Raw genomic sequence first — 27,987 nt, forward strand, 5'->3', positions numbered from 1 at the left:
GCTCCTGGATCCATGTGAGATCAAGCAAATTCCGTAAGAACTCTTTCCTAGAAGATGACAGACAATCCAATCAGATTGGCCTGCAAGCTCAGAAAGCAGCCTGGGCTGGAATGGACGCCTCCCAGGAGCCTTTGAAAGAGCAACAAAAATTATTCAGGAAAACAATTAAGGGATATGACAAAAGTGCTCTTTGCTAACAGCCTTGGAACATCCTTCTGTGCACTTGGCCACATGGGAAGTGGTTAGCACATGAGGATGCTACTCCCTTGTGGTACAGCTGCTCCTTCAGGCATCTGAAAAACTGTGTCACTGCAAGGTGCATCTCAGGACAGAAGGGTTCCTAGCTGCACCCACAAGAACAGCAGCTGTCACGTGTACAGGCAGCAGTGAAGCAAACTGAAAAAGCCAACAGAGGCAAGTGAAGGCTGATGCATTGTCCTTACCTTCCCCCATTGCTCCAGAAGGCAGCCTGGCTGCTCAAGCTGGTCACAGTTACTTGGGCCCGAGCCTCAGTGTTATTACAACATGACATTTTTGTATTAAAGTTCATTAAAAATAAAAATTAACCCTTTCATTAAAGTGTCAAACTGCATTTGCTCATTCCTGCCCCGATAAGCCCTTTCGGGAGCTGGTCTGGTCTTCTGGACAATGCACGGTTAGTTGAAATGGGAAAGCACATGGCAATCTGACAGTGGCATTGTCCATGAGAACTAGCTACTTCTGTGGGAAGGAAATCAAGATGAGCACACTTCCAACTAACCCCCTTATACCAGTGTAAACAGAGATTTCATTCATAATTTTACTCAAAGACCCTTCCCCTTTCCACAGCTCCATCCAAGCCAAGCGCACAGTAACCAGGAGCTCTCCAAGCCAAGTCCGCCCCTCCCCTTCAGCCAAAAGCAACCATAGCCTCTAACTCTGAGGCAGAAGACCTCTCCACAGTTGGCTCTAGATACCTTTGTTACAGAGACTAATCCACAAATTCACATACACAGAGAGAAGGATTCAAGTGACATGGACCTCAGAGAGCTGCCTTCGCCCCTTACTAGCTACCTCCTGCCTTTCTGCTCATGTCTGAACAGTAATCATGATCTGTATTAAGAGCCCCAGTCCTGGATCAGAACTCTAGGTGCTGTGCAGACAGAACAAAAAAATGCTCCCTACCCAAGGGCCTTCAAATCTATGTAAACTTGCTCTCCTCCAGACCAGGGGTCCCTCCTCAATTCACACAGGACACCCCAAAACACCGCTCCCATGACACAGTGCTAGCTTTCTACTTGGGAAAGGTGTTAGGGAGTTCCTTTGGCTGCCAGGCAGGTGGCAATCTCACTGCCAGTGACAACATGGAGGAAGTGCCAGTGGAAGAAGCAAAGGACACACCGCACTCTGCCAAGAGGGACCCTTCAGAAAGCAGGCTCCGAATGCTAATTGTAACTAAAAAGACTTACCTGTGAGCCGTCGCTGGGCTGAGCCAAACAGCTGCCAGCCATTCTATCAGACTACTTGAGCAAAGCCATTGGGCAGGAACAAAACTCAGCCGGGTTTGATGTGTCTCCACCAATCTGATGCAGTCCAACTGCCAAGACTTGGTTTGAAGAGTGGGCTCTTTTCACCCTACTGCCACAGTTCTCCAGAAGTGGCCTGTGAAGCATGTTCGCTAACCTGACAAACTGGAGTGAAGCCAGAAAGGGGGAGGGTGATCTGGTCCATGGCAATTTCAGTTTGTTACGGGGGGGGTGGGGGGTGGAGGGGAAGGTCTCTCACAGCCAATGTCTTCAGGTTGAAGGATTCACAGGGAAGGCCTGGGAGTAACGTCCATTAATATTAATGCTCATTAGTTCTATGCCTTATCTGCATAACATGCTGAGAGTACAATCCCTCCCGTCTGCCTGTCACACCACATCTGGCAAACAGCATCAAGCCAGTGAAACGGCTTTTGCTGTTAACTGGGAAAACAAGCAGCGTGTTTGCATCCTGTCCAGTTCCATTTGCTGCTGAGCTACTCTCCATACCCTGACCTCGTTAGCCATTCCAGGGGCTGGGCAGCGATGACATTTCTCCACTTGAGAAAGTGTGCTTTCCCCGAGTATTGGCACTGTAAATCAGACAGACTGGAGGAAGCGTCTTTGGCTAGAACTCCCAAGGAGGAGAAGGTGCTATTTTCATAATCCCAGTGACCTGTCCAGCTGGGACCCGAGCACCCCACTGCAGAGTCAAAGAACTGAAACGCTCCTCCAGACGCCCTGAGTGTACTGTTCCATTTGGCCACTTCTATTACATACGAAGGTTTATAACTTAGCCATAGCCTCTTGCCATCTCCACAAAAAATACACTCTGCCTCCTGGTTGAAGGCCTGACGTTCGTTCATTCCCCTCATATCCCCACCTCCCCTGATTTACACCTGCCAGCTCTGGGCCACGTGTAGCCCGTTACCTTCCTTTTGGTTGACACTCCTTTTGGAAAGGGTCAATGCTGCTGCTGCAGCAGCTGGAAGGAGTCACTGTTGAGATATAAAAACTGTTTCTCCCAGGCCTTGAAATGACAATACAAAACAGTTCCCACTTGAGGTCCCCAAATGTACGTCTTCTAGAATCAACTGTAATGCTGACAATTAGTGACATGTATCTCTTCCCCTAAGATGGTGCTGAGACTTTAGCTCCCAAGTCATTCCTGACAGAGGGGGCACAATGAAAGGTTACAGAAAGCATGGAAGACCAAGGAAGGGTGCCAAGAGAGAGCTTACACGAAAAGGAAAGAATGAGTTTAAACTTACAGGAAGGTGCAAAGGGGAAGACGTAGGCAGAGCGTTGGCTTGCCAGGCCCACATGTCCGGTAGGAATACTATCCCTTTGCTAGGGCTCCCAGAAGATCTCAATTCATCTGTGACAATCAATTGTTCTCCTCCCAGCTTGTGGCTCTGTCACCTTTCTCCAAGTCCCTCCACCCCACACATACACTTCTCTTGCTTGCTTTTACCCTTCATCTTTTGGCTCCTCTCTACCTATCCAACCTTCTCCTTTATCACAAGGCTAACTCCTGCCTTCACTCTGCCAATGATGCTGTACTCAATCAACTCATTTCCCCAAACCACCCTGTATCAGTGAGAAAAGCTGCTGGCCAATCTAGGAATCCATCGCCCTAATCCTCCTTCAAATCCTTCCTTGTAACTCTCCCCTTCTGCAGTGCAGACCAAAAACTGCATTCTGGTAACTGCTAGACAGGCAGCAAGCTGCGATTACTGCTCCTGATCAGCTAAAAACTGCACTAATCATATCGTTACCCCGTCTCCGCCTGCCTGGCTCATCCATCTTTTCTGTCTTGTCTTACACTGGGTAAGCGCTATAATAGCCCTATTTTTCTGATGGGGAAACCAACACTCAAAGAGGTTACCCCAGTGACTTGCCTAAAGTCACAGAGCAATGCAGAGCTAGGAACAGAACCTAGGGCTTTCAAGTTCCAGTCCTATACCTTCATCATAGGTACCTGCCTCCTTTCTTACAGCAGTACTACATAACTATACCTCTACTCCAATATAACGCGACCCGATATAACACAAATTCGGATATAACGTGGTAAAGCAGCGCTCTGGGGGGTGGGGCTGCGCGCTCCGGCGGATCAAAGCAAGTTCAATATAATGCGGTTTCACCTATAACATGGTAAGGTTTTTTGGCTCCTGACAGCATTATATCGGGGTAGAGGGGTACCAGCATAAAGAAAGACTGTGCCTTCTGGGTATAGAGTGAAATCACAATATTTCAGTTAGATACAAGCAGCATCCAAAACAGGCTGAGTGTCAGGGGCCTTCAGACTGTATTCTCAGCATAAACAGTTACCAAGACACTCCTGGGTGGGAACAGAATAGTAGCTGGCTGTTCCCTGGAACATTTGTGAGCCCACCTGGGAGAGCTGCGATATTCTTGTTCACTAGAGAAGGGACCCACAGCTTCAGTGTGTGCCAAGAAACAGCACACTACTCCCTTTCTGGGTCAGTCTCCAGCTTACATAGACTGAGAATCCAGGATCTGTGTTATCATGAAGATAAGAGACAAGCAAAGTTTAGACTTCATTTGGATGCATACCCAGGAGCTTAGCAGTCCCTGGCCCGCTGAAGGTGCTCTTGTTTTCCTCTGGCACCCGCTCTGCACAGAAATGCATGTTCCACACCTTCCTGTCACAATCGCTTTGCCCATCTCCAGTGAAGAACTTTGCCACAGTTGACAGGCTGCTTGCGCTTGTGATCACTTGGTGCTGATAAATGTGTTTTGCCCAGATCAAAGCACTGACTAATGGATGCTTCTCCTCTTGACCTTGTGCTTCCTTCTCAAACAGCAGCAGGGAGACACCCATCACCATTAGCCTTTCTGGGTGAGACTTCTGTTCCATTTTCCCAGAGAAACGTTACATGGTCTGCCAGCCTTTGTGAGGGAGACGAAGCAGCTGCTACTGTTCTCTTCTGCCTTTAGCCAGGGTTTCTGCAAATCCACCGCTATGCCAAGCATCCCTTTACTTGCCTCCTCTATACACCCCACATTCTCCCTCTGTGTGAGCCCAGAGAAGTGTTGGGACATGAACTGACAGTCAGTAGTCACAGCTGCAGCCTTTCCCACACACTGCTCACTCCTGCACTCAAGTCACATTCACGATGCCACTGATATCCACTGCCTCAGCAGTAGGATGCCCCGAATCAGCCTGACCCCATCTCCTAAAACTGCAGGCAGTGATGCTGATGACCCAGACCACAGAACTCTCTAGTCTGCTGAGAGAAGAACTCTTGCCTGACAGGAATCCACGACAAAAGAATCGGGCAGCTCACGCTGGGATTATTTTGAATGAGCTACCACCAAATGTCCATGGAAGAAAAGTATTCTCGAAAGAAACTAGCAATGGAAACGAAGAGTAGGGAAGGGAAGCGCATCTCCCCTGTAACCATCTCTACATGCATCCTGAGCAGAACAGAACTCCTGGTGGAATATGATGCACAGAATCAGGGAATTGTAATAACTGAGTCTGATGTGAAAGTCACTGATAACCTGCTTTCCTTTGTTTCATCACATCCACTCGGCCAGTGAAATGTGACATTGCCGTATCGCAGTACGGACATGAGTGAAATGACGACAGGAACTGAAAGGTTTAGCCCACATCCTCTCCGCTCTACAGATCCCCTTTTGATCTGGTGCTAATAAAACTGGAGACTCAGTCCCTTTCCAGCCATTACTTTTTCATTAAGGAAGAACGCAGTGGCACAGATGCAGTTGTGTCAAGCGAAGGAAAATATCTTCCCCAGCTGCAGTGCACTAACTGAAACTTCCACAGGAGTCTCTCGTCCACAAGGGCTTCCACATCCTCCTCGCTTTCCATGATAAGCTCTAAATCATCAGTGCTCTGAAACTAATTGAAACTCACACTATAATCCAGCTCCACATTTGGGTTTTGTAACCACCACCAGTGATTTGCTGGAGAGGGAACTAATGATGCTGGGCTGGAAAAATACAGAAGTGGGAACTAGCCATCTGAACAAAGGAGAAACTGGGAGAGAGTAAGCCTGAAGCAGGCAAGGACGGTGGGAGAAGTGATCAAGAGGAAGTGAGTGTCCCAACTCTGGATAGAGAGTGCAGGAGAAGCTGGAGTAGTTCTCCCATAGGCAGCCACAAAGTAGAGAGGCTACCTGAATCCCCAGGGGCCAGCTTAGCCGCCTCATTATGTTACTCCAGCACACATGAACAAAACTAACCAAAGCACACAGACTTAGTGAAATCTCCTAAATTATGATCGTAACTGGGACCCTCTAGCTGAAGTGATGGGTTCAACAATTCACTTCTCCCGAGCTGCGGGTGTCACTGGGTTTGCTTCCCAGGTGGTCTCTAGGTTGATGGTTAAATTAATCTAAAATCCTGGCAAAAAGGCAAGTGTTGCAACATTTATTGCTTTTACTCAGCCTGCCTCCTTCCCAGCAATGGCTTGTGGTGCTCCTAGTCTACTCTGTCAGCTGTCAGTTTCACACACCTTTGAGCTGTCTCCATAGCACAGAGCTGATGAGAGACCAGATGAGAAAAGGCCTGAGTGCAGTCAGAAAACTGGGCTTTTCTCTAATATTTATTCGCCAAAGAACGCTTCCCTCCCCACCTTTGACTGGTTTGTTACTGTCCCACGCCAGAAGCCCTGCTTAGGGCCCCATCGTTTTTAATTACGAAGCATCATTTGTGTGGCATCACAGCTGGCCGGGTTGACAAAGAGCTACAAGGCAAAAACAAGCCAAAGCAAAATCCCCAGAGAGCCACTCAAACGCTCCGGCCATGGCCAGGGCTGCAGTGGCCTGAACGCAATGGCTCCAACTGCCACCTCTGAATGCCACAGGGCAAGTTTTAAACAGATTCTTCCACTTGGCTCGAGGGAAATGGCTCTGGATTGCTGCCCCACAGAGAAGTGGCAAAGTGACCACACTAGAAACTGAGTGGACAGTGAAAGACTAACCCTAGCAATGCACCTGGGTTTCCACACAAAAAAGCCTGTGACTGGGCCACACTTCCCATCAAACTCTCTATGATAAATGAAGAGGGGAAGGGGAGCTCCCTTTTATGTAGCCTGTTAGCTACAAAATCCCTGTTAGTAGCTGTTCTCTACTTGCTTTACCTGTAAAGGGTTAAAAAAGACCATAGGTAAAAGGAAGGGAGTGGGCACCTGACCAAAAGAGCCAATGGGAAGGCTAGAACTTTTTAAAATGTGGGGAAAACTTTCCCTTTGCTGCTCTGCGTCTCCTCTCTCCGGAGAACAGACGGACAGACAATGCTGTAAGAAGCTTTAAACCAGGTATGAAAAATCATGAAATCATACCTTGAAACTACTTATCTGAAACCTCAGATATGTAGGTAGATCAGGGAATGTCTAGGAAGATGCGATTAGGTTTATCTCTTTATGGCTTGTGGACTCCTCTGTGCTAATCCTAGGTGCTTTTGTTTTGCTGATAACTTTTAAGTTGGACCTCAAGAAACCCATTCTTGATGCTTAATTATTATATTTGCTCTTTTCAAAACTAGCAATAGCCTACATTCCAGATGTATTTTCTTTCTTTTTGTTCTTTAATAAAACTTACCATTTTTAAGAACAGGATTGGGTCTTTGTGTCCTAAGAGGTTTGTGCATATGTTGTTTAACTAGCTGGTGGCAACAGCTGATTTCCTTTATTTTCTTTCTCAGATCTTCTCCGATGGTGGTGGTGAAAGGGCTTGAGGGTACCCCACAGGAAGGAATTCCCAAGTGCTCCTTCCTGGGTTCTCCGGGGGGGGAGGGGAGTGCACTTGGGTGGTGGCAGCACCTACCCATCCAAGGTCAGAGAAAAGCTGTAACCTTGGGAGTTTAATACAAGCCTGGAGTGGCCAGTATTAATTTTTAGAATCCTTGCGGGCCACCATCTTCTGCAATCAAAGTGCCAGAGTGGGGAATCAGCCTTGAAACCCTCCCTCAACCCCAGTCAGAAATACTGACTACAAATTCTAGCCCATCTTGGGCTCTGTGCCTGACCTGAATGCTTGCTGTTTTCCAATAAAAATCCCATTCCTATGAGTTCAACATCCCTCAGGCTTTGTGGCATAACAGCCTCAGGGCTGCGACAAAATCCACACGCAGGATCATGACTCAGATGTACCCAAATTCAGCTCCTTCCTCCCCACATCCATCTCAGCAACTGCAGCGGCAATCATGCTTGCCTGACCACCGCATTGGTCCTGCACTCCCCCTTTACCCCAATTGCTCATTCTGTACAACTTTTTTTCCGGCAGGGGTTTTATTTGGAGTTTTTTGCACCAGCCTCTTCAGCTTGAAGGAAACTAGGATCAACACAGCTATGAGAGAAGCAAAGGAAACAGGGAGCATTTGTCCCCAGCCAGATCAAATGTGTTACAGTTCAGAAGGTTAGAGGAATTCACTAAAGTAAGCTAAACACTTTCTTCTGACAAATCAAATGTCAGGGAATCACACTTACTGTGGAAGGGGGAGAGCTCATCTGATCAAGCTGGAGGATTGCAACATGGGCCTGTTGTCTCTATGGGCAGCATATTCAAGATGAAGGTGGCAGTAACTTGTGCCATCTTATACAAATTGGGTGCAACTCTGAACTCCTGGAAGCTGCCAACAAGACATTCAGTGGGGCAAAACCTGAACGTCCTTAGCGGAAACGTAAGGAGTCAACTAAAAGGGCATTTTGTATCATTCCACAACCAAGACTATGTTAAAGCAGAATTTGTAATGTTTTGCAAATGCACAGAACTCTAGGAGTTTTAGTCCATGGAGTGAGACTCACCAGAACAGAAGTCCCTTTAAAAACAAAGGGACTCACAGGTGATGGTTTTGTAGTTTGTTGGGTAATATACAAACCAAACTTTCTGTGATTACGTTTCCCTGCTGCCCAAACTCTAAATGCCCTACCCATCTCACCTATGACTGTGCAGGGGCACAGGGAGGGAGAGCAGCTGAATGGCCTGGAGACAGGTCTGTAATTTAGTTAAGCAGATGTGGCAGCTGCACTCACAGAAACAGTTACTCGCACTGGAAACGTTTATGGCTTTGGGGAATCTCACAGGTCCTGCTGGTCACTGTGCGTTCTTATTTCTCTCTAAAGCCTTGCTCTCAATAGCAGAACTGAGTTACGTCATATGTGACAGAGTTTGAGAGTCCTAAGCTGGGGTGGCCCTTCCTCAGGATACCCTTCTTTACCTACCTAAGCTGTGGCCATTTTTTGTGTAGAAGCAGGTGTTATTAATGAGGTTGACGCAGCAGCCAATCACATCTCCAGTAGTGAAGGTGGGGCCATAGGGCTGCCCTGTCCCCGAAGAACAGAAGGAATGCCCATCGTCACCGTGGTAACCATACGAATGTTTATCCCAACCTGTAGAAGGAAAAAGAACAGATCAGTAATGAGGCAGGTTTCCAAGGAGCTGTATGCCATTATTGGAGCTGAGTGGGTAATAGTCCCCAGAAAATTTTCAAGATTCTGAATATTTTTCCTGTCCCAAGGAGGGATGAAAACTTTAAATCTCTAAAATTTTCACAAATCAACAATCCCAAAACCATTTCAGTTAAGGTCAATCCAAACATCTGATTCTGATCCCAATCTTTCAGTTATTTTTTTTTTAAAACAATCATTAGCTTAAACAAAGTAATTTTGAATCAAACAAATTGATTTTTTTTGTCTCAAAAGTGCTGAAATGGGCAATTTTGACAATTTCAAAAATTTCTGTGGAAAGATTGGTGTTTTCTTGAAAAAAAAAAAAAAAAGCTCCCGCAAACAGTTTCAGTTTTGACGAATCAGCGTTTTCCAACTAACATTTCCTAGAAAATACTAGGCTAGTCAAGAATCTACCACACTGTACTGTACGTGGGAGTGAGGTAGGGTGGAGGGGGACCAGAGCAGCTACAGGCATTGCTAGAGTTTCACATTTAAGCTTCTAGCCCTTGTGGTTGCAAAGCAGACCTTGCACTCCTGAGGCAACAACGCTTCTAGACCATAAGACAGCAGGAAACAGTCGCTCCAATGGGTGGAAACGGACTCCATCTCAACGGGTGTTGATTCAGAAACCTAATGATGATTAATTAAGGTGAATTTTGCAGCTGATCATTGAAGCAGAAATAGCCAGGAACTCTGGGACTGAGGGCTAGCTTTGCTGCCCTGTTTCCTTCCACACTATCTGACCCCAGGCCTGACACTAACAGAGCATCCCTCTGGCGAGAGCTGTGCCCAGGCTCATGTGAATCCTGCACCTCCTACAGGATTCCATTCTTCCTTCCTCAGGGTTCTTATGTTATGTTCTTATGCCTGCCTGGATGGCTAAGCATGCTGCATACGTACTCTGAGCCCCCATCAGCTCCGTCAGGGCGCCTGGCACCAAAACCCAAGTTTCTATGTGGTAACAGAACTACTGAGTAGGGTTGATCAAAATTTTTCCATCAAAACTGGTTTTCAACAGAAAATTGGATTTTTTACTAAATCCAAAAAAATATTTTTTTTGTCCAAACCCTAAAATATTCCAATTCTGAAATACCACTGAGTTGCCTCCTGTGAGTTGTAGTTTGGGTACGTCATGGTCCCATTCTCCTCCAGGGGCAATCTCCCTAGTGACACTTCATTTCCCAGCATGCACTGCCTCCACCCTGAGGGGCACCAGGGATGTCGCAGGAGGTGTAGCTCAACCAGACAGGTGGCCTACAGAGGAGAATTAGACAGTGATGCACCTGAACTATAACTCCCATGAGGCACCACAAGTTTTCAGCCAAAATATTTCAGGTTTTGATTTTTTCGCCAAGTTCTCAATTTCTGAGATTTTTATTTTCAGCCTGCTCTACTGCTGAGGCAACAGGTCACCAACTGTTAAACTCCTTCATCAACATGCAGGCTCAGCTGGTTTGTCAGTACAGCTCTGTACTGCTAAACGGATGCAGAATCCTGCTGAGCAGCCTCCAAAACGCAGCCTAGTGGATGAAGAACGGGCAAAGATTCAGAGATTCTAAGGCCAGGAATGACCACTGTGATCATAGTCTGACCTCTTGTATAGCACAGAGACCTGGCCCCAAATTATTCTTAGAGCAGATGTTAGAAAAACCTCCCATCTTGTCAGTGATGGAGAATCCACCACAATTCTTAGTAAATTGCTCCAATGGTTTATAACTCTGTTAGAAATTTACACCTTATTTCCAGTCTGAATTTGTCTAGCTTCAGCTTCCAGCCCCTGGATTGTGTTATATCATAATAGAGCCTATTAAATATTTGTTCCCCATGCAGGTACTTACAGACTGTAATCGAGTCATCCCTTAACCACCTCTTTGTTAAACTAAATAGACTGAGCTCCTTGAGTCTATCACTATATGTTTTCTATCCTTTAATCATTCTTGTGGCTCTTCTCTGAATCCCCTCCAATACGTCAACATCCTTCCTGAATTGTGAACATCTGAACTGGACACAGGATTCCAGCAGCACTCACACCAGTGCCAAACACAGACATAAAGACCTCTCTGCTCATACTCATGACTCCCGTTTATGCATCCAAGGATTGCATTAGCTCTTTTGGCTAAAGCATAACCCTGAAATGTTTTTCAGGGTCACTCCATCCCAAGATAGAATCTCCGATGCTGTAAGTATGGCCTACATTCTGTGTTCCCAGGTGTATATACATTTACATTTTGCCATATTAAAACATTGTTTGCTTGAGCCCAGTTTACTGAGTGATCCACATCGCTCTGTATCAGTGACCTGTCCTATTCATTAGTTACCTCTCCACCAATTTTTGTGACATCTGCAAACTTTGATGGTTTTGTGTTTTCCTCCTGGTCATTGATAAAAATGTTAAATAGCGTAAGGCCAAGAATCGATCCCCGCGAGACCCCACGAGAAACACACCTGCTCGATGAGGATTCCCAGTTTACAATTACATTTTGAGATCTAACAGCATCTTGGAAGGGGACACGAACATGCATGTGAGGAAGGGCAGAGGCACCTCTTCCAGCCAACTCATTAACTGACCAGGCTCAAAAAAGGTTCTTTCCGCTACAAGTGCAACCATGGCAGTTTCTAAAAGAGCAAGGAGAAAACATTCTTGCTAGAGGGACCTTGCAAGGACCCAGTTTCAGGTCCTGGCACTGAGGTGTGTGCCTCCAAACCAATGGGCAGATGCCAAACCTTACCCCAGGGACACCAAACAGCCTGTAGCGTGGGCATGTGGAGCTCAGGATTCATGTCTTTAGCACAGTCAACATTCCCTTTAACCGCATTGCCTCAGCGTACATTTCTGCCAGCAGGAATGCACAATACATCAGGAAGAGGTTTGTATGTGAAGGAGGGGTGGCGGGACGGTGTGCAAGGCACAAATGCTGCCCAGTGCACAGTGCTTAAATGGCTCTAATTACAAGACAAAAATGCCAGCAAACCCAATCAGCACCAGTCAAAGAACACTAACCTTTTCATAATTGGTTCCTTGTGTTTGGAAATGCAAAATGCCACTGCAAAGTTTGCCTGGGCTGCTCAGAACTACTCTCCGCAGAGGAGACTAAGCCATCAGCTAAAAGCTAAAGTGACTTCCAGGCAACACCTTGGTCTCTCTTTTTAGGTTGGGTTTCTTTAACAAGCAGCATAAGGGAAACAGGAAAATAAAATTCAGCATGGTAGGCCCCTCCATGGTTCTATGAGTACCACCCACGCACCATCCCACCCAAGAAAAGGCCTATCTCCCTGTGAACTCAAAGGGGATTTATGGTTTGTGTCTCAGACCAGCTAAGCAGCACAGTGAAGCATGAAAAATGGGTCCAATTCTTCACAATTTAAAGAAGCTGTAGCTTATGTAACTCTTCAAAGGTCAGTAAATCATCCCAGTTGCTCTCGGAGTGAGACATAGCATTGGATGCCATTTTCTTGTGCTTGGTGGAATCTGGTTTTCATGGGCACTCTGCCCAGGGGTGCTCTGCCCCCACAGTATCGCTCAGACTCTCCCTCCCTCCTCTCTTGTAGCACCCAAGGATAACACCACCCTAGCTGAAGTGCTCTGCAGCCAGTCAGGACTGAGGCACTCGGCCCCCACTCCGCATTCCCACTCTCTGCATTAGGGGAAAGGGACATGTCTGCATAGAAAGTGCACACACTCCTCCATGGGGCAGTATAACAGCACTGATGCTGGACTACACAGCCTGCTCCAGACTTGGTCCTAGCTGAAGCTTAAGCCCCTTTAAAAGGGTAAAGCCTCGAGAGTAGCCATCAGCTGTCCAGGAGGTAACGGGGGAAGGAGAAGGTGACTGAGGTTAATTTTGTTGCAGGAGAATGACAATCTGAATCACGACCATCATGAGAACAACAAATGTTGAAAAGCCTGAGCCAAAACAACAGCCTCAATCTAGCAAGACAGGGCTGGAACCTCAGCCAGAAATTTTGCAGTAAGCTGTTCCAAATGCTTCTGAGACAGAAGCCGCTCGTAGCAAACAAACCTTTCACACCACAGAAATGACATTCCGGGGACCAAGGACCCTCTGGAGACTGGAGGCAGGGTTCTGGGAAAGGTACACAAGATAGAATGGCAGAGGCTCAGAGAGCAAATGGGTTAGGTAGCGAGCACTTCCTGCAATGAGGTAATGGAAGATTTCAAATAGTGCTAATTATTATTTATTACCAGTATTACTGTAGCTCCCAGGACTCCTAGTCCTGGACCTGAACCTGAACGCCATTGTGCTGGGTAGCGTACAGAGAGAGCAAAAAGACAGGTCCTGCCTCGCCAGTGGCAAATTTTCCTTGTGTAAATATAAGACAAGAGACAACAGATGGATATAGACAGACCAGTGGGAGAGTTGGGGATACAATGTTTCTGCCCTTGAGGCTTTCTGGAGTGTTATATGCTGTGACACTAAATCAGCCAGGATTAAGCAACCAGCAGCCTAAGTGACCTAAATCAACCTTTATGGACATATTAGAGAATTATTGAGGTGGTAATCAGGACCATCCCTTATAGATAGCTATCAAAGCCCTGTGAAATGTTGTGAAGGCCAGAAGTATAACTGGGTTCAAGAAAGAATTAGCAAAGTTCATGGAAGATAGCCATGATGGACCTATTAGCCAAGGTGGTTAAGCCTCTGACTGCCAGATGTTGGAACTAGACAACAGGGGACAGATCACTTGATAATTGTCCTGTTCTGTTCATCCCCTCTGAAGCACCTGGCACTGGTCACTGTTGGAAGACAGGATACTGGGCTAGATAGACCCTTGGTCTGACCCCATGTGACTGTTCTTATGTCAGAACACAGAATTGTTCTATGTCAGAGGTGGGCAAACTACGGCCTCTGGGACCGTCCTGCCAAGCCCTTGAGCTCCCGGCTGGGGACGCTAGTCCCTGGTCCCTCTCCTGCTGTCCCCCTTCTCCCACAGCCATGGTGCCATGCGGGCAGAGCTCTGAGCAGATGGAGGGCAGCATGTCTGGCTCCGGCCAGGCGGCATGGTGGCTAAACATGTTGCTCTGAGCAGCATGGTAAGGGGTCTGGGGGTTGGATAAGGGGCAGGGGGTTCCAGGGGACATGGAGCAGTTGGATGAGGCAGAGGTTCGGGGTGGGGAGTGGTCAGGGGACAGGGAACGAGGGTGGTGGTTGGATAAGCATGGGAGTCCCAGGGGCCTGTCAGGGGTCAGAGCAGTTAGAGGACAGGGAGCGGGGTGGTTGGATAGGGGGTGGGGTCCCAGGGGGGCAGTCAGTGGCAGGGGTCCCGGGAGGGGGCAGTTAGGGGACAAGGAGCAGGGGGGTTGGATGGGTCAGGGGTTCTGAGGGGGGCAGTCAGGGGAAGGGGGGGGAGAGGGCGGGAAGGGGCCCTCCATACAGTTTTGCAACCCCAATGTGGCAGTTTGCCCACCCCTGTTCTATGTGGTAGGTGTTCACTCCAAACAGAGATAAACACTAGGCAGAGGGCTGGGAGATGACTTGCTCTGAGTTCTCTCATGCCTTCTGGCACAGGAAGATAAATGCGAGAGCACAGGGCATGCTGTGTGTGTATAAAGTAAATACCCACAGAAGTACTGTTAAAAGAAAGCTAAGCAGTTAAAAGTTAGGAAACACTCGGTTTATGGTTGTCTGTGCAACTTTAATTTGGTCAGCTTGTGCATCCAGCCTGTGCAGTGAATGACACGGGTCCTGTGGAAAGACCAAATAACTGTATCATAATGCACTGGAGGCAGAATGAAGGTTACATGGGAAAATTTAAATCTGGCACTTTCTAGAGCTTGACTTTGCAACCTAAACGACATTTTAAATGCAGTTTTTGAAAACGAATTCCACCAGGTAAAAGTGTAGCAATCCCCTGACATCAAGCATCAGAGTTTGATGCCTGAACCTTCAGCACTGATCTCTGAGTACCGGAGCTACAGCACTAATTGCATTAGCTGACAGTGAGGGAAGGGCTGTTATCCTAAAGCGGGGATAAGCTGCTGGCACCATATGCTGGGAAGCCTGGCCCAGGCCGCTCCTCTTGGAGCTACCACCCCATGTGGGGCCCCCAGAGATGGGGACTAACTGTTGCTGCCATGTCCTGGGTCCAAAAGCATAACAGGGAGCCCTGCTCAGCTCCCCCTTCAACTCTTGCTGCTACAGCATCTCTAGCAGCTCCCAGGTGTTCCCCGCGTGGGTAGTTCCTGCAGCAGGGCGGGGACTCTGGAACATCTGTGCGTTCTGGTATTTCAGCAGACTACCAAAAGTTCCCGGACAAATGCAAGTGAGACAAGGGAAATTATTATTTCACTTACTGATCTCTCAGCCACCCCAGAACAAAACTTAATGGGACAAAGAAAAAGGCACTTCCTGCAGTTCCAGGACTTCTCCCCCCGCCAAATTTCAAAGGACTGCTTCTAGCATTGGGGTGCTGGAGTTTCTGCACAAAGGCATTAATCAGTTATAATGAGAAGTGTCACACAACCTCAGTATAAGAATTACTACAGCTCCCCCTATAACTCTGTTTCATTCATGCAGGACTTCTTCTTTCCTCCCAGACACTTTCAGGCAACAATGGGCTAAGAGACCTTCAGCTCCTTTCTCCTCTCTTACCATTTCCACTTCTTTCCCTCACTTTCCCTTGTCTCCTTCAGATTCTTTCTTGTCCCTGGATTTCATGCATCTCCCTCTCTTCCTTTCTACCCCATTCCCTGTAGCACAGACCACCACCGCCGCCTCTCCACCTGCAAACTAGCCATGCTACAGCATCCTCAACAAGATAAGCAGCAGGAGAATGAACTGAAGTGACCCAACCCCACATGAACACATCTGATCCTGCCTGGGGAACTGATGCGGCACAGGAGTGCAGGGGTGATCAGGCTTCAGGATTTTCCTGCTTGAATCATTTGTTTTACAAGCCAGGAAGTGGGAATTTTGTGCCATTTAAAAAACACACATAGGCAGTTTCCCTGCCCTGATTCTCTGCCTCATCATTCCTTTATCTGTAGCCTCATATCTTAACATACTCTTGGGATTTTAGTAAGCATAGACACATCGCAGATAAACGATACAGTAGTAATTCACAAGGGCCACACATGACACTCGCCTGGGAGATGCACCTTCTGCCTCTGCAAAGGGAGGGAGAGGCCTGGGCTACACGGAGAAGAAGGAAATGAGAAAGATTCACAGTGGCAGGTGTAACAAAGGCCAGGCCCCTACCGTGACACACTTAGAGAAGGGTCTGAACCAGTCCCATGGGGGAAAAGATTCTGTCTGGCTATTAACTGGTAACAAAGTTTGTAAGTTACAAGTAGCACAGCAAAAGAAGAGCCCAATGCAGGGAAAAAACAGTTTCCAATCAGCTATTCTACTGGTTTAACAATCAAAGGAGGAGGATATTATTTAAGAGAAATTAATTACGCTGTTTAAAGTGGCATGACCAGCTCTAGTCAGATGCTCAGAGCTGCTGCCAGCAGGCACTTCAGAAATGCCAACTTGAATGCAAAGCATAAATCTCTTCTCCCCTGCCCTTCCCGAGTTTGGGGACATTGAGAAAGGAATCTCATCATCATTATCAGGCTGTTTCTGTAGATAAAGTGGCACGAGGTCTCTGACGCAGAGCCCAAATGTTTTTGGTCCAAATCCAGAGATGTATTTACTTACTAGAAGGTACAGAACACAGGGAAGCAGTGCCAACAGGACACAGCACAGAGGAAAGCAAAGAGAAGAATACCCACGTAATACAATTTGGGCAGCTGGACTGCCAGATAAGGACAAACATTAGCTCTCCCCTCTGCCATCCCAACTGCGATCAATGACCAGCCAAACATTAAACAAAAGGGGCACAACAATTTGACAGCCTAGGACAGCGAACAGAGGACAGGCAAACAGAGGGAGAGTTCCTGGGAGTTCACACAGTGTTTCTGCCTTTCAGGCTCCTTGGAGCAGTACATACAACATCTGAGGAGCCTCTTAGAAGGAAGACGTGGATAATGAGCGCTCAGCTGTTGTGACCTGCTCAGAATGTGCCATGTGTGTCTTTCTCCCATAGGACAGAAGTGACTTTCTCTGTATGAAGGGCAAGCTGGTCTGTATATTGGAAGAGAAGGTCAGAGGACCAGAGAACCAAGTATCAACCTTGGGTTGCCTCAGAGAAAATGAAGATTTTCTGGATAGAAGTGTCAGTGTTTGGTTCTGGAAGCAAAATGTGCTGAAGAATCAGAGACTGCAGAGCAGAGCAGGGAAGAATATTGGCAGCATGTGACCTCCAGAGGAAGAAAGAGGAGAACCTATGTACCCCCAATGCAGAAAGAGGTGCACAACCATTTCCAGACTCTCTGCACAGGTACTACTGTGGAGAAGGATTTGGAAGAGCCCTCTTCCAAAAGGGATCAGAAGGAGATCCCATCAGCCAAAAGGCATGGGATGCATTGTCCTAGAGATGGCGATTCCAGGACCACCACTCCCAAGATGAGGAGTCATCCATCTGCCGACCAGACTGGGAGACTCAAGAAGTGTGCTGCTTCCCTGGAGCTAGAATCCAGGATGTGACGGAGTGTTTGCTGAGACTGATCAAGACCTCGGACCACCACCCCGTTCCTACTTCTCTATGTGGGCACCAATGATATTTCCAGGAATGATCTTTAGCAGATCATTGCATGCTACATGGCTCTGGGAAGAAGGATACAGGAGTTTAAGACGCAGGTCGTCTTCTCGTCCATCCTCCCTGTTGAAGGCAAAGGCCCAGGTAGGGACTGTCGAATCGTGGAGGTGAAAGCATGGTTATGTAGGTGGTGTCGGAGAGAGGACTTTGGATTCTTCGACCATAGGATGTTGTTCTGGGAAGGACGACTGCTAGGAAGAGATGGGATCCACCTAACGAAGAGAGGGAAGAGCATCTTCACAGGCAGGCTTACTAACCTAATGAGGAGGGCTTTAAACTAGGTTCGCCGGGGGGATGGTGAGCTAAACCCAGAGGTAAGTGGGGAAGTGGGATACTGGGAGGACACACAAGGAGGAGGGTACAAGGTGGAAAGCCTCCTGATTCATACTGAGAAAGTAGGGCAATCGACTAGTTATCTTAGGTGCATGTACATGAATGCAAGAAGGCTGAGAAACAAGCAGGAAGAATTGGAAGTCCTGGCACAATCAAGGAACTATGATGTGATTGGAACAACAGAAACTTGGTGGGGCAGTTCACATGACTGGAGCACCGTCATGGATGGATATAAACTGTTCAGAAAGGACAGGTACAGGAGGAAAGGTGGAGGAGTTGCATTGTATGTAAGAGAGTGGTATGAGTGCTCAGAGCTCCAGCATGAAACTGGAGAAAAGCCTGTTGAGAGTTGTTGGGTTAAGTTTAGAGGCGAGAGCAACAAAGATGACGTTGTGGTGGGCATGTGCTACAGACCACCGGATCAGAAGGATGATACAGAGGGAGCTTTTTTCGGACACTTTAACTGAAGTGTCCAAAACTTTAACTGAAGTTTCCAGATCATAGGCCCTGGTTCTAATGGGGGACTTCAATCACCCTGACATCCGCTGGGAGAGCAATACACATACAATCCAGGAAGTTTTTGGAGAGTGTTGGAGACAACTTCCTGGTACAAGTGCTGGAGCAACCGACTAGGGGTCATGCTCCTCTTGATCTGCTGCTTACAAACAGGGAAGAATTGACTGGGGAAGAAGTAGCAGGTGGCAATCTGGGCAGCAGTGACCATGAGATGGCCGAGTTCAGGATCCTCACAAAAGGAAGAAAGAAGAGTAACAAAATACGGAGCCTGGACTTCAGAAAAGCAGACTTTAACTCCCTTAGGGAACTGATGAGCAGGATCCCCTGGGAAGCTAATATGAGGGGGCAAGGAGTCCAGAAGATCTGGCTATATTTTAAAGAAGCCTTACTGAGGGAGCAGGAACAAACCACCCCAAAGTGCAAAAAGAATAGCAAATATGGCAGGCGACCAGCATGGCTTAACAGTGAAATCTTCAGTGAGCTTAAACTCAAAAAGGAGGCTTACAAGAAGTGGAAATTTGGACAGGTGACTAGGGAAGAGTATAAAAATATTGCTCGAGCACGCAGGCGTGTAATCAGGAAGGCAAAGGCACAACTGGAGTTGCAGCTAGCAAGGGACGTGAAGGATAACAAGAAGGGTTTCTACAGATATGTTAGCAACAAGAAGTGGTATGGGAAAGTGTGGGACCCTTACTGAGGGGAGGGAGGCAACCTAGTGACACATACTGTGGAAAAAGCTGAAGTACTCAATGCTTTTTTTGGCTTGGTTTTCACAGACAAGAGTAGCTCCCAGACTACTGCATTAGGCAACACAGTAAGGGGAGTAGGAGAGCAGCCCTCAGTGGTGAAAGAACAGGATAAAGACTATTTAGATAAGCTGGACGTGCATAAATCCATGGGTCCAGATTTAATGCATCCAAGGGTGCTGAGGGAGTCGGCTGATGTAATTGCAGAGCCACTGGCCACTCTCTTTGAAAATTCGTGGCAATCGGGGGAGGTCCTGGATGATTGGGAAAAGGCAAACATAGGAAAGAGAATCCAGAGAACTAGACTGGTCAGGCTCACCTCAGTCCCCAACAAAATCATGAAGCAGGTCCTCAAGAAATCCATTTTGAAGCATTTGGAGGAGAGGAAGGTGATCAGGAACAGGCAATATGGATTCACCAAGGGCTAGTCATGCTTGACCAACCTGACTGCCTTCTATGACAAGATAACTGGATTTGTGGATATGGGGAAAGTGGTGGACATGATATATCTTGACTTCAGCAAAGCTTTTAATATGGCCTCCCACAGTATTCTTGCCAGCAAATTCAAAAAGTATGGACTGGATTAATGGACTATGAGGTGGACAGAAAGCTGGCTAGATTGTCGGGCTCAACGGGCAGTGATCAATGGCTCCGTGTCTAGTTGGCAGCCGGTATCAATTGGAGTGCCCCAGGGGTTGGTCCTGGAGCCGGTTTTGTTCAACATCTTGATCAATAATCTGGATGATGGGATTGACTGCACCTTCAGCAAGTTTGCAGATGACAATAAACTGGGGGGAAGGTAGATAGGCTGGAGGGTAGCGATAGGGTCCAGAGTCACCTAGACAAATTGGAGGATTGGGCCAAAAGAAATCTGATTAGGTTCAACAAGCACAAGTGCAGAGTCTTGCACTTAGGAAAAAAGAATCCCATGCATTGCTACAGGCTGGGGACCAACTGGCTAAGCAGAAGTTCTGCAGAAAAGGACCTCGGGATTACAGTGGTCGAGAAACTGGATATAAGTCAGCAGTGTGCCCTCGTTGCCAAGAAGGCCAACAGCATATTGGGCTGTATTAGGAGGAGCACTGCCAGCAGATTGAGGGAAGAAATAATTTTCCTCTATTTGACACTGGTGAGGTCACATTTGGAATATCGCATCCAGTTTTGATCCCCCCATTATAGAAGGGATGTGGGCAAACTGGAGAGAGCCCAGCGGAGGGCAACAAAAATGATTAAGGGGCTGGGGCACATGACTTATGAGGAGAGGCTGAGGGAACTGGGGTTATTTAGTCTGCAAAAGAGAAGAGTGAGGGGGGATTTGACAGCAGCCTTCAACTAGCCTGGAATGGGAGGGTCCAAGAAGGGGACGCTCGGAACTGTTCTCAGTGTTGCAGAAATGATCAGAAACAACGAGGCATTTGTATCTCAAGTTCAGTGGAAGGAGGTCTAAATTGGATATTAGGAAACCTTTCACTCGAAGGGTGGTGAAGCACTGGAATGGGTTACCTAGAGGTGGTGGAATCTCCATCCTTGAAGGTTTTATGTCACTGCTTGACAAAGCCTAAATGCTGGGAGGATTAGTGTGCTTGGCCTGCTTTGAGCAGGGAGTTGGACTAGATGACTCCGAGGTTCTCCTAACTAATATTTTTGAGACTCTGGTACAAAGCCTAATGGCCTTGCTAGCACTTGCAAAGTTGCAGCGGCTGTGAGGGGTTACAGCGCTGCAACTTAGCAGGTGCTACACTTAAAAGCTCAGCCAGCGCTGCAACTCCTGTTTGCAGCGCTTGTCTGTACACCGTGTGTCCTGGCATGACCGTGTTGCGAGACAGCTGGTGATCAGGCCCAAGACACTCACCAGCGTTTTCTGGCCTCCACAGGACTTATCCCAGCATTCCTTTTCAGCCTCTCTGGTCAGCGCTAGCACTCCAGCCCTGGGCTGCAGAGCCTGGAAGGGAGGGAGAGCGGGACTCGCCGGAGCGGCCCGCTCCGAGAGCGGGGCTTTTGCCCGGAAGAGCGGGCCACGCCCAGCGGTAAGAGCGCGCGGCTGCCGCGCCCCGGAGAGGGGGGAGCGGGCTTGCCGAGCTCGCGCCGGAAGGGGTTGCCGCGCTCCGGCGGGAGAGGCAGGGCTTGCCGGAGCCCGCGGGGAGAGCGGGGCTTGCCACGCTCCAGCCGGAGAGTGGGAGAGCGGGCTTGTCGGAGCTTCCCACCGGAGAAGCGGCTTGTCGAGCTCCGGCCATGGAAGGGTTTTGCCGCGCTCCGCAGGAGAGCGGTTAAGCGGCTGCGGACTCTGCCGGGAGGCGGCTTGCGGACTCCGGCGCGAGAGCGGGCTTGCGCGAGCTCCGCCGGAGCGGGGGTGCCACGGAGCCCGGCCGGGAGGGGGAGGCGGGGCTTGCCGAGCCTCCGCCTGGGTGGGGAGGCCGAGCTCGGGGTGGTTGCCGACGCTCTCAGCCGGAGAAGAGCGGGGGCTTGCCGCGAGCTCCGGGGCGGTGGAAGAGCGGGGCTCTGCCACGCTCCAACCGCTGAGACGCGGGGAGAGTCAGGGCTTGCCATGCTCAGCAGGAGAGCGGCGTCTCCGGGAGCTCGGCCGGGAGGCAGGAGAGCGCGGCTTGCCGGACTCCGCGGAGGTGGGCTTGCCGGAGCTCAAGACTGGGCTCTAATGCGGTGTCCGACAAGCTCTGGCTCTGAATGAACCCCCAGCGGCAGCTGTAACTTCTGCTCCGACACCAGGTTCCTCGAGCGCTGGCGGTCACTCACCCCAGTCCCCGTCCAGCTGCACTCTTCAGGGGCCGGTGCTCTGAGGTTCCACTCCCAGCGCCGAGAGGCTGGGGCTCCCCCAGACACCGTGTGACCCAAGGCCTGACGCGCTGCAGCTCCCCCACACCCAGACTGGGAGCACGCACCAGGCCTTCTCCATCCCAGTTGGGTCGGGGTGTCCCCCCGATAGGCTTGCCCGTGCTTCGCGCTGACTCCCTCTTTCCAACTGGCAACCCCACACCGAGCTGCCAGGGCGGCTGCAGCAGGCGGGGTTGAGCTCCGGGGGCAAGAGTCCTCATGCTCCCAGCTGCCAGCAACTAACCCAGTTCCTTGCATTCCCCGCCCTGGGTGAGGCATCACCCAGAAAAGTGGGAATGTTCTCCAAACTGTCTCTGAGAGTGTGTGCCAGTTTCCCCCTCGTGCGACTCGATAGCTAGTGATGCAAATAAGGTGCAGCGACCCCTACCGAGGCAGGGTTGATCGCCGACGCTCAGAGAATGCCGATCACCTACCCCAAGGTGGTAACTGACGCCCCTGCAACATGCAAGGAATAGCCAGACAGGTCTGGAGAACAACCAGGTGCCTGCTGGCCCGGAAAGAGACAAAGCCGGGGGCAGCTGAAGGGTCATCTCGCTGTGACTCGGGAAGGCCCCCTGCTCTGCCCCCCCACCATTCATAAAATGTCGAACAAATGCACTTTGCTGATGTCCTGGTGTGCTAAACCAGCCTGTCCTACCTTTTCTGTATCAGGGCCACTGGCTGCTCTCTCTGGGACGGGAATTTTCTCTGTGACTCTTTTTCCCAGCACCTGGTTCTGAACCCCCCTGCCACGCGGTACGAAAAAGCAGACAGGGACCAGCCTGACCTCCCTCCCCCCACGAGCCCGGTTCAATGATGTGTTCAGACAATGGTAGACATGCCAGCAGACCACTAACCGGGATCCCAGCCATCCCAAAACTCAGCACATGGTGCTCCAATGTTCGTTCAAACACCCTCTCATGCATCTGTGATTACCAACACAAAACTCCCAACACCAATACGTCACACTCACAGCCTGATAACTACACCGTTACCAATCACTCAACAGCCACCCATCCACCAATGCAGCATTAATCCCAAGTGCACAAGGAAGCCCCAAGCTGAGACAGGGCAGGCACAAGCAGCAGCAATCAGGCATTGCCAGGCCAGCAGGCATGCAGAGCCTCAAGAAGACACAAATCAAACCGGAGTGTAATGCTATCACCTACGTACCCCCCTTCCTGTATATTGTATGTATTTTAATAAAGGATTCTGTCCTTTTATTCACTTGTTTTTATTTAATTTATTACAGGAAAAACTGTTTTAAAACATCTTCTACAAGTAAAAAATAGGAACTCGCAAATCAATGAAACCACGCAAGTAATGCTGTGACCAATGCTCTTAACTGCAGTGAAGGCACCCCACTACTGTTGGCTGCAGCCTCAAAGCTCCTTTAAGGCATCCTGATCCTTGAAGCACGTGTGCTGGGCCTCTCTATTAGCCCTGCTCTCTGGCTGGCAAATTCAGCCTCCAGCGTTGAACCTCGAGGCCATTCGTCACTGAAGTTTCACCCTTCCCTTCACAAATATTATGGAGGATACAGCACGCGTGTATAATCGCTGGGATGCCCTTCCAACACGTGTAGCTCCCGTAAGAGACTTCTCCATCCCCCTTCAAACGGCCAAAAGCAAAACTCCACAGTCATTCTGCACCGGCTCAGCCTGTAGTTGAACCGGTCCTTGCTCCTGTCACTTCCCTGTATACGGTTTCATGACAAGGCATTAACGGATAAGCGGTCTCCCAAGGACACAATGGGCATTTCGACGTCCCAACTGTGATCTACGGTCTGGGAAAAAAATCCGCCCCTGCAGCTTCCCTGAACAGGCCAACTGTCAAAAGTCGTGCATCATGCACCTTTCCAGGCCATCCCTTGTGTAAATGTCCAGTGAAACGCCCACGGTGATCCACAATTGCCTGAGAACCATTGAGAAATACCCCTTCCGATTAATGTACTCGGATGCCAGGTGGGGTGTGCCAGAATAGGAAATATGCCTCCACTATTGCCCCTCCACAGTTAGGGAAACCATTGGGCAAAGCCATCCACAATGTCCTGCACATTCCCACAGAGTCACGGTTCGTCTGAACAGGATGCGATATGGCCCTGCATACTGCATCACACCACTATTCCAACGGTCGACTTTCCCACTCCAAACTGGTTTGCGACCGATCGGTACTGTCTGGAGTTGCCACTTCCAGACTGCAATAGCCACTCGCTTCTCCCACTACAGGAGCCCTCAGTTCGTGTCCGTGCGCCGCAGGGTTGGGCGAGCTCAGCCACAGCTCCCAGAAGTGGCTTTTCGCATCCTAAAGTTCTGCACCACTGCTCGTCATCCCAGACTTGCAGCGATGTGATCCCACCACTCAGTACTTGTTCCCGAGCCAAAGGCGGTTCCACGCTGCAGAGCACGTCCGTTACTGCCACAAGCAAATTTAGTGTCAGCAGTGTCAGCACATCTATTTCATCATTGAGCTCTCACTGTCACTTTGAGCATAAGGAATAGATAACGCCAACGGGATGTGCTGGCAACATCAGCACAAATTCCTAACAGCTCGGCTCCATTCTTCCTGAAATCACACGCAGGCAGAATCAAGGCACCAAACGGCTGAAAGGAAGCGATGCCCACGGGTTTGGAACAGGAAGCGGATAGACCCACCCTTCCGTCCCCTCCCACAACCCCCACCAAATTGGGGACGAGGTGCCCTGTGGATAGTGCTCCCACAATGCACACCTCACAACAGCGCTGCAACTGGTGCAAGTGTGGACACACTGCAGCGCTGGTCGCTGTCAGTGTGGACACACTGCAGCGCTGGCCGTACACAGCTGTACGACCACAGCTGTAACGGCCAGCGCTGCAAAACTGTAAGTGTAGACAAGCCCTATGCCTGCATGCACAGGCAAACTAAGCCCTGGAGGGTCTGAACATTCCTGATTCCACATCTAGAAATGGATAGATAAAGTCTCAAGGCATAGGGAGACTGGGAAAGGGACACAACCCAAGTAAAGACCTGCCTTCTGCACAACCAGATTCAAGATTCCTGACAGCCAGAGCCAAGAAAAGCACCTGTGCATTGGACGGGAAAACCACAGGGCACATGTGAAAGTCCCCATTTCAGCAGCTGCAGAGAAGGCCTCCTCATATGAATAGAGGAGTCTTGTATTCATAGAACAGGCAGATTTATGCTCAGCTGAACACTGGAGATACTTTTTTCCTTTTTTATGTAAACCACACAGATTCCAAGCAAGGCTGTATATCAGTGTCATGTTACACAAGCCTCATACAAGCCATCAAGGGCTAAATATATCCTGTGAGCATGCTGCTCCAGTGGATCGCTTGGGCTGGCAGAGCAGCAGGATCCTCCACCTTGCTAGGAAAGCTACAGAAATAACTCACAGCTTGTTCAGAACAAAACGTCCCAGTCTCTTAGAGCCTAGAAAATGAACCCCACATACCGGGAGCTCCCTTCTTGGTTCTGCTCCTCAACTTCCAATTTTTACTTCCCATTAAACAGGGAGCCTTGAGTTGTTAGGGCCCGACTCACATGTGCATATAAAAATCACTAGTCCACTGCCAAGAAATATGACAGAGGTCACCAGCCCCAGAACATCCCTCATCTTTAATGCGTAGCTGCTGCCCAAGGAGACCGCTTGCACCAATGGGGAGCAGTGAATGCTGGGTCCTGGAGATTTCACATGGGTCTCCTCCACGTTGAAGCTGATTGATCACCTGCCCTATGGTACACCCCTGTGGGCTGTTTCTAGCTGGGGATATGTTGGGTATTCTATCACCTCTGCTGTATGTCCCTTTATCTCTAACTTTCCTTGGGGTTCTCTCCAGTATATGCCTGCTCTTTGTTACACCTGCCATGTGTCTCTTCTACTTTGGTATCTAAGGCAGTTTGGAGAATCAGTTGCAATGTTTTTAGAGGCATGCCCCTGGCAGTCGCACCAATGACTGAAAGTTTCTCTTCCGGAGCCAGAGACTGGAAGAGGTTACAAGCCCTGCAAGCTTTTGTAATGGTCCCAAAACACCTCTAGTCCTGGCAACTGATATGACTTCCCAGCCTTGAGCCACATCATGCCAATCACCAGCATGTGATTGATAAAGTTGTGTCAAAATCAAGTTAAAAGAACAGTTATCAGCCTGACAGGACTTCACAGATGGGTATCTTGTAACCTGACTGGGCTGGAGAGCAATGCTTTCTATCACTGATATGAACTAATGGGGTACACAAACACTGATCAAGGAACTGTACATTAAAAGTTGCTTCAATCTACTGTGCTTTTCTGACACTGGGCCAGGACTGAGAACAACAAGTGGGGGAACTTAGACCTCTATTTCCCACTGGGCCCAGGGATGTATCAGGGCTCTTGGGTATGCAGGGCGTTAATGAAAGAGTCAATTTCTCCAAGTTTAGTTTTCTCCCTTCAGTTTTTAACAGCTGGCTGTTTAATGGGTTACAGTGATCATACAAAAATAGACACACCTCACCAAAGAGATGGTTTAAACTAGAGAGGACAGGTGGACGGACACTTACCTTCTCCCCCAATCTCTCTCCCTCCCTGAACAACATGGGCTCCATCAAGTATTGGAATTGAATGTGACCCCTTTAGCCCATCTGGACGAAAATAAATCCAGTGCCTGACGTTTAAAACCATAATGGTGCAATCAAGATCCTCACACTAACCTTTAGCAGCCTTGCATGCACATTAAACATGAGACGTGAACCTGCAGCACCCCATTAGCATCGTCTCTGGGGAGATTAGCAATTGTCCAATGCTGCTTCCAGCTTCTCCAACAGAAAAGCAGAGAGCCACTCAATCATGTAGATATTCTAGTGCAGTGGTCCCCAACCTTTTTTGTCTGGTGGATGCCAGACAAGGAGCCACAGAGAACCGTGGCGGTGGACGAGCATCCGCCGAAATGCTGGCGACAAGCAGCAATGTCAATAGGCGTCGTCACCGAAATACCGCCAACAAGCAGCATCATCCAGAGGCATCACTGCTGAAACGCCGCCGATTTCGGCGGCGACACCTCTGGATGACGCTGCTTGTTGGCAGCATTTTGGCAGATGCTCATCTGCCGGTCAGTACACGGGCGCACTTAGACACCACAGCAGGCACCATGTCGCCCACGGGCACCACGTTGGGGACCCCTGCTCTAGTGATAGCCTCTGTCTACAGGGTTCTCAAACTTCACTGCACCGTGACCCCATCTGACAACAAAGTTACTAGATGATCCCAGGGAAGCAGGGAGAGAGCCTGAGCCCCACTGCCCTGGGTGGAGGGCAGAGGGGGCCACAGCCCAAGCCTCACTGCCCCACGTGGGGATGGAGAGCGGACTTCAGCCCTGGGTCCCAGCAAGTCTAATGCTGGCCCTGGTAACCCCATTCAAATGGGGTCCCCACCCACAGTTTGATAACCGCTGGGTCTCTATCACTTCTAGAGTCTGCAGACATGTTGACATTTCAGGGGTATCAGACTCATAGACTTTAAGGTCAGAAGGGACCATTATAATCATCTAGTCTGACCTCCTGCACAATGCAGGCCACAGAATCTCACCCATCCAATTCTATAACAAACCCCTAACCTATGTCTGAGTTACTGAAGTCCTCAAATTGTGGTTTGAAGACTTCAAGCTGCAGAGAATCACCAGCAAGTGACCCGGGCCCATGCTGCAGAGAAGGTGAAAAACTCCAGGGCCTCTGCCAATCTGCCCCAGAGGAAAATCCTTCCCGATCCCAATATGCGGATCAGTTAAACCCTGAGGCATGTGGGCAAGACTCACCAGCCAGCACCAAGGAAAAGATTCTCTGTAGTAACTCAGACCCTCCATCTAATATCCCACAGACCACTGGCATACTTGCCTGCTGATATTTGGCAATTGATCTTTGATTAATTGCCAAAATTAGGCATTCCATCATACATCCCTTCATAAACTTATCAAGCTTAGTCTTAAAGCCAGAT

At 49.0% G+C, this 27,987-nt stretch overlaps 1 protein-coding gene and 1 long non-coding RNA gene across 2 annotated transcripts in view; one reads left to right on the plus strand and one right to left on the minus strand.

Moving 5' to 3' along the window:
* The window catches only part of RANBP10 (RAN binding protein 10), a 161,586-nt gene that overhangs the window by 41,061 nt on the left and 92,538 nt on the right, over positions 1-27,987 (minus strand). Inside the window, 1 exon segment of the mRNA XM_075073672.1 lies at positions 8,713-8,880. Within this exon segment, the coding sequence (XP_074929773.1) occupies positions 8,713-8,880 (168 nt within the window).
* On the plus strand, positions 16,593-27,585 carry LOC142047933 (uncharacterized). Its single transcript, XR_012657257.1, has 3 exons — positions 16,593-17,705; positions 17,765-20,848; positions 24,893-27,585. It is a non-coding gene; the product is annotated as an uncharacterized LOC142047933 (long non-coding RNA).

Source organism: Chelonoidis abingdonii, chromosome 19 (assembly GCF_003597395.2).
Source record: "Chelonoidis abingdonii isolate Lonesome George chromosome 19, CheloAbing_2.0, whole genome shotgun sequence".
Classification (NCBI taxonomy): Eukaryota; Metazoa; Chordata; order Testudines; family Testudinidae; genus Chelonoidis; species Chelonoidis abingdonii.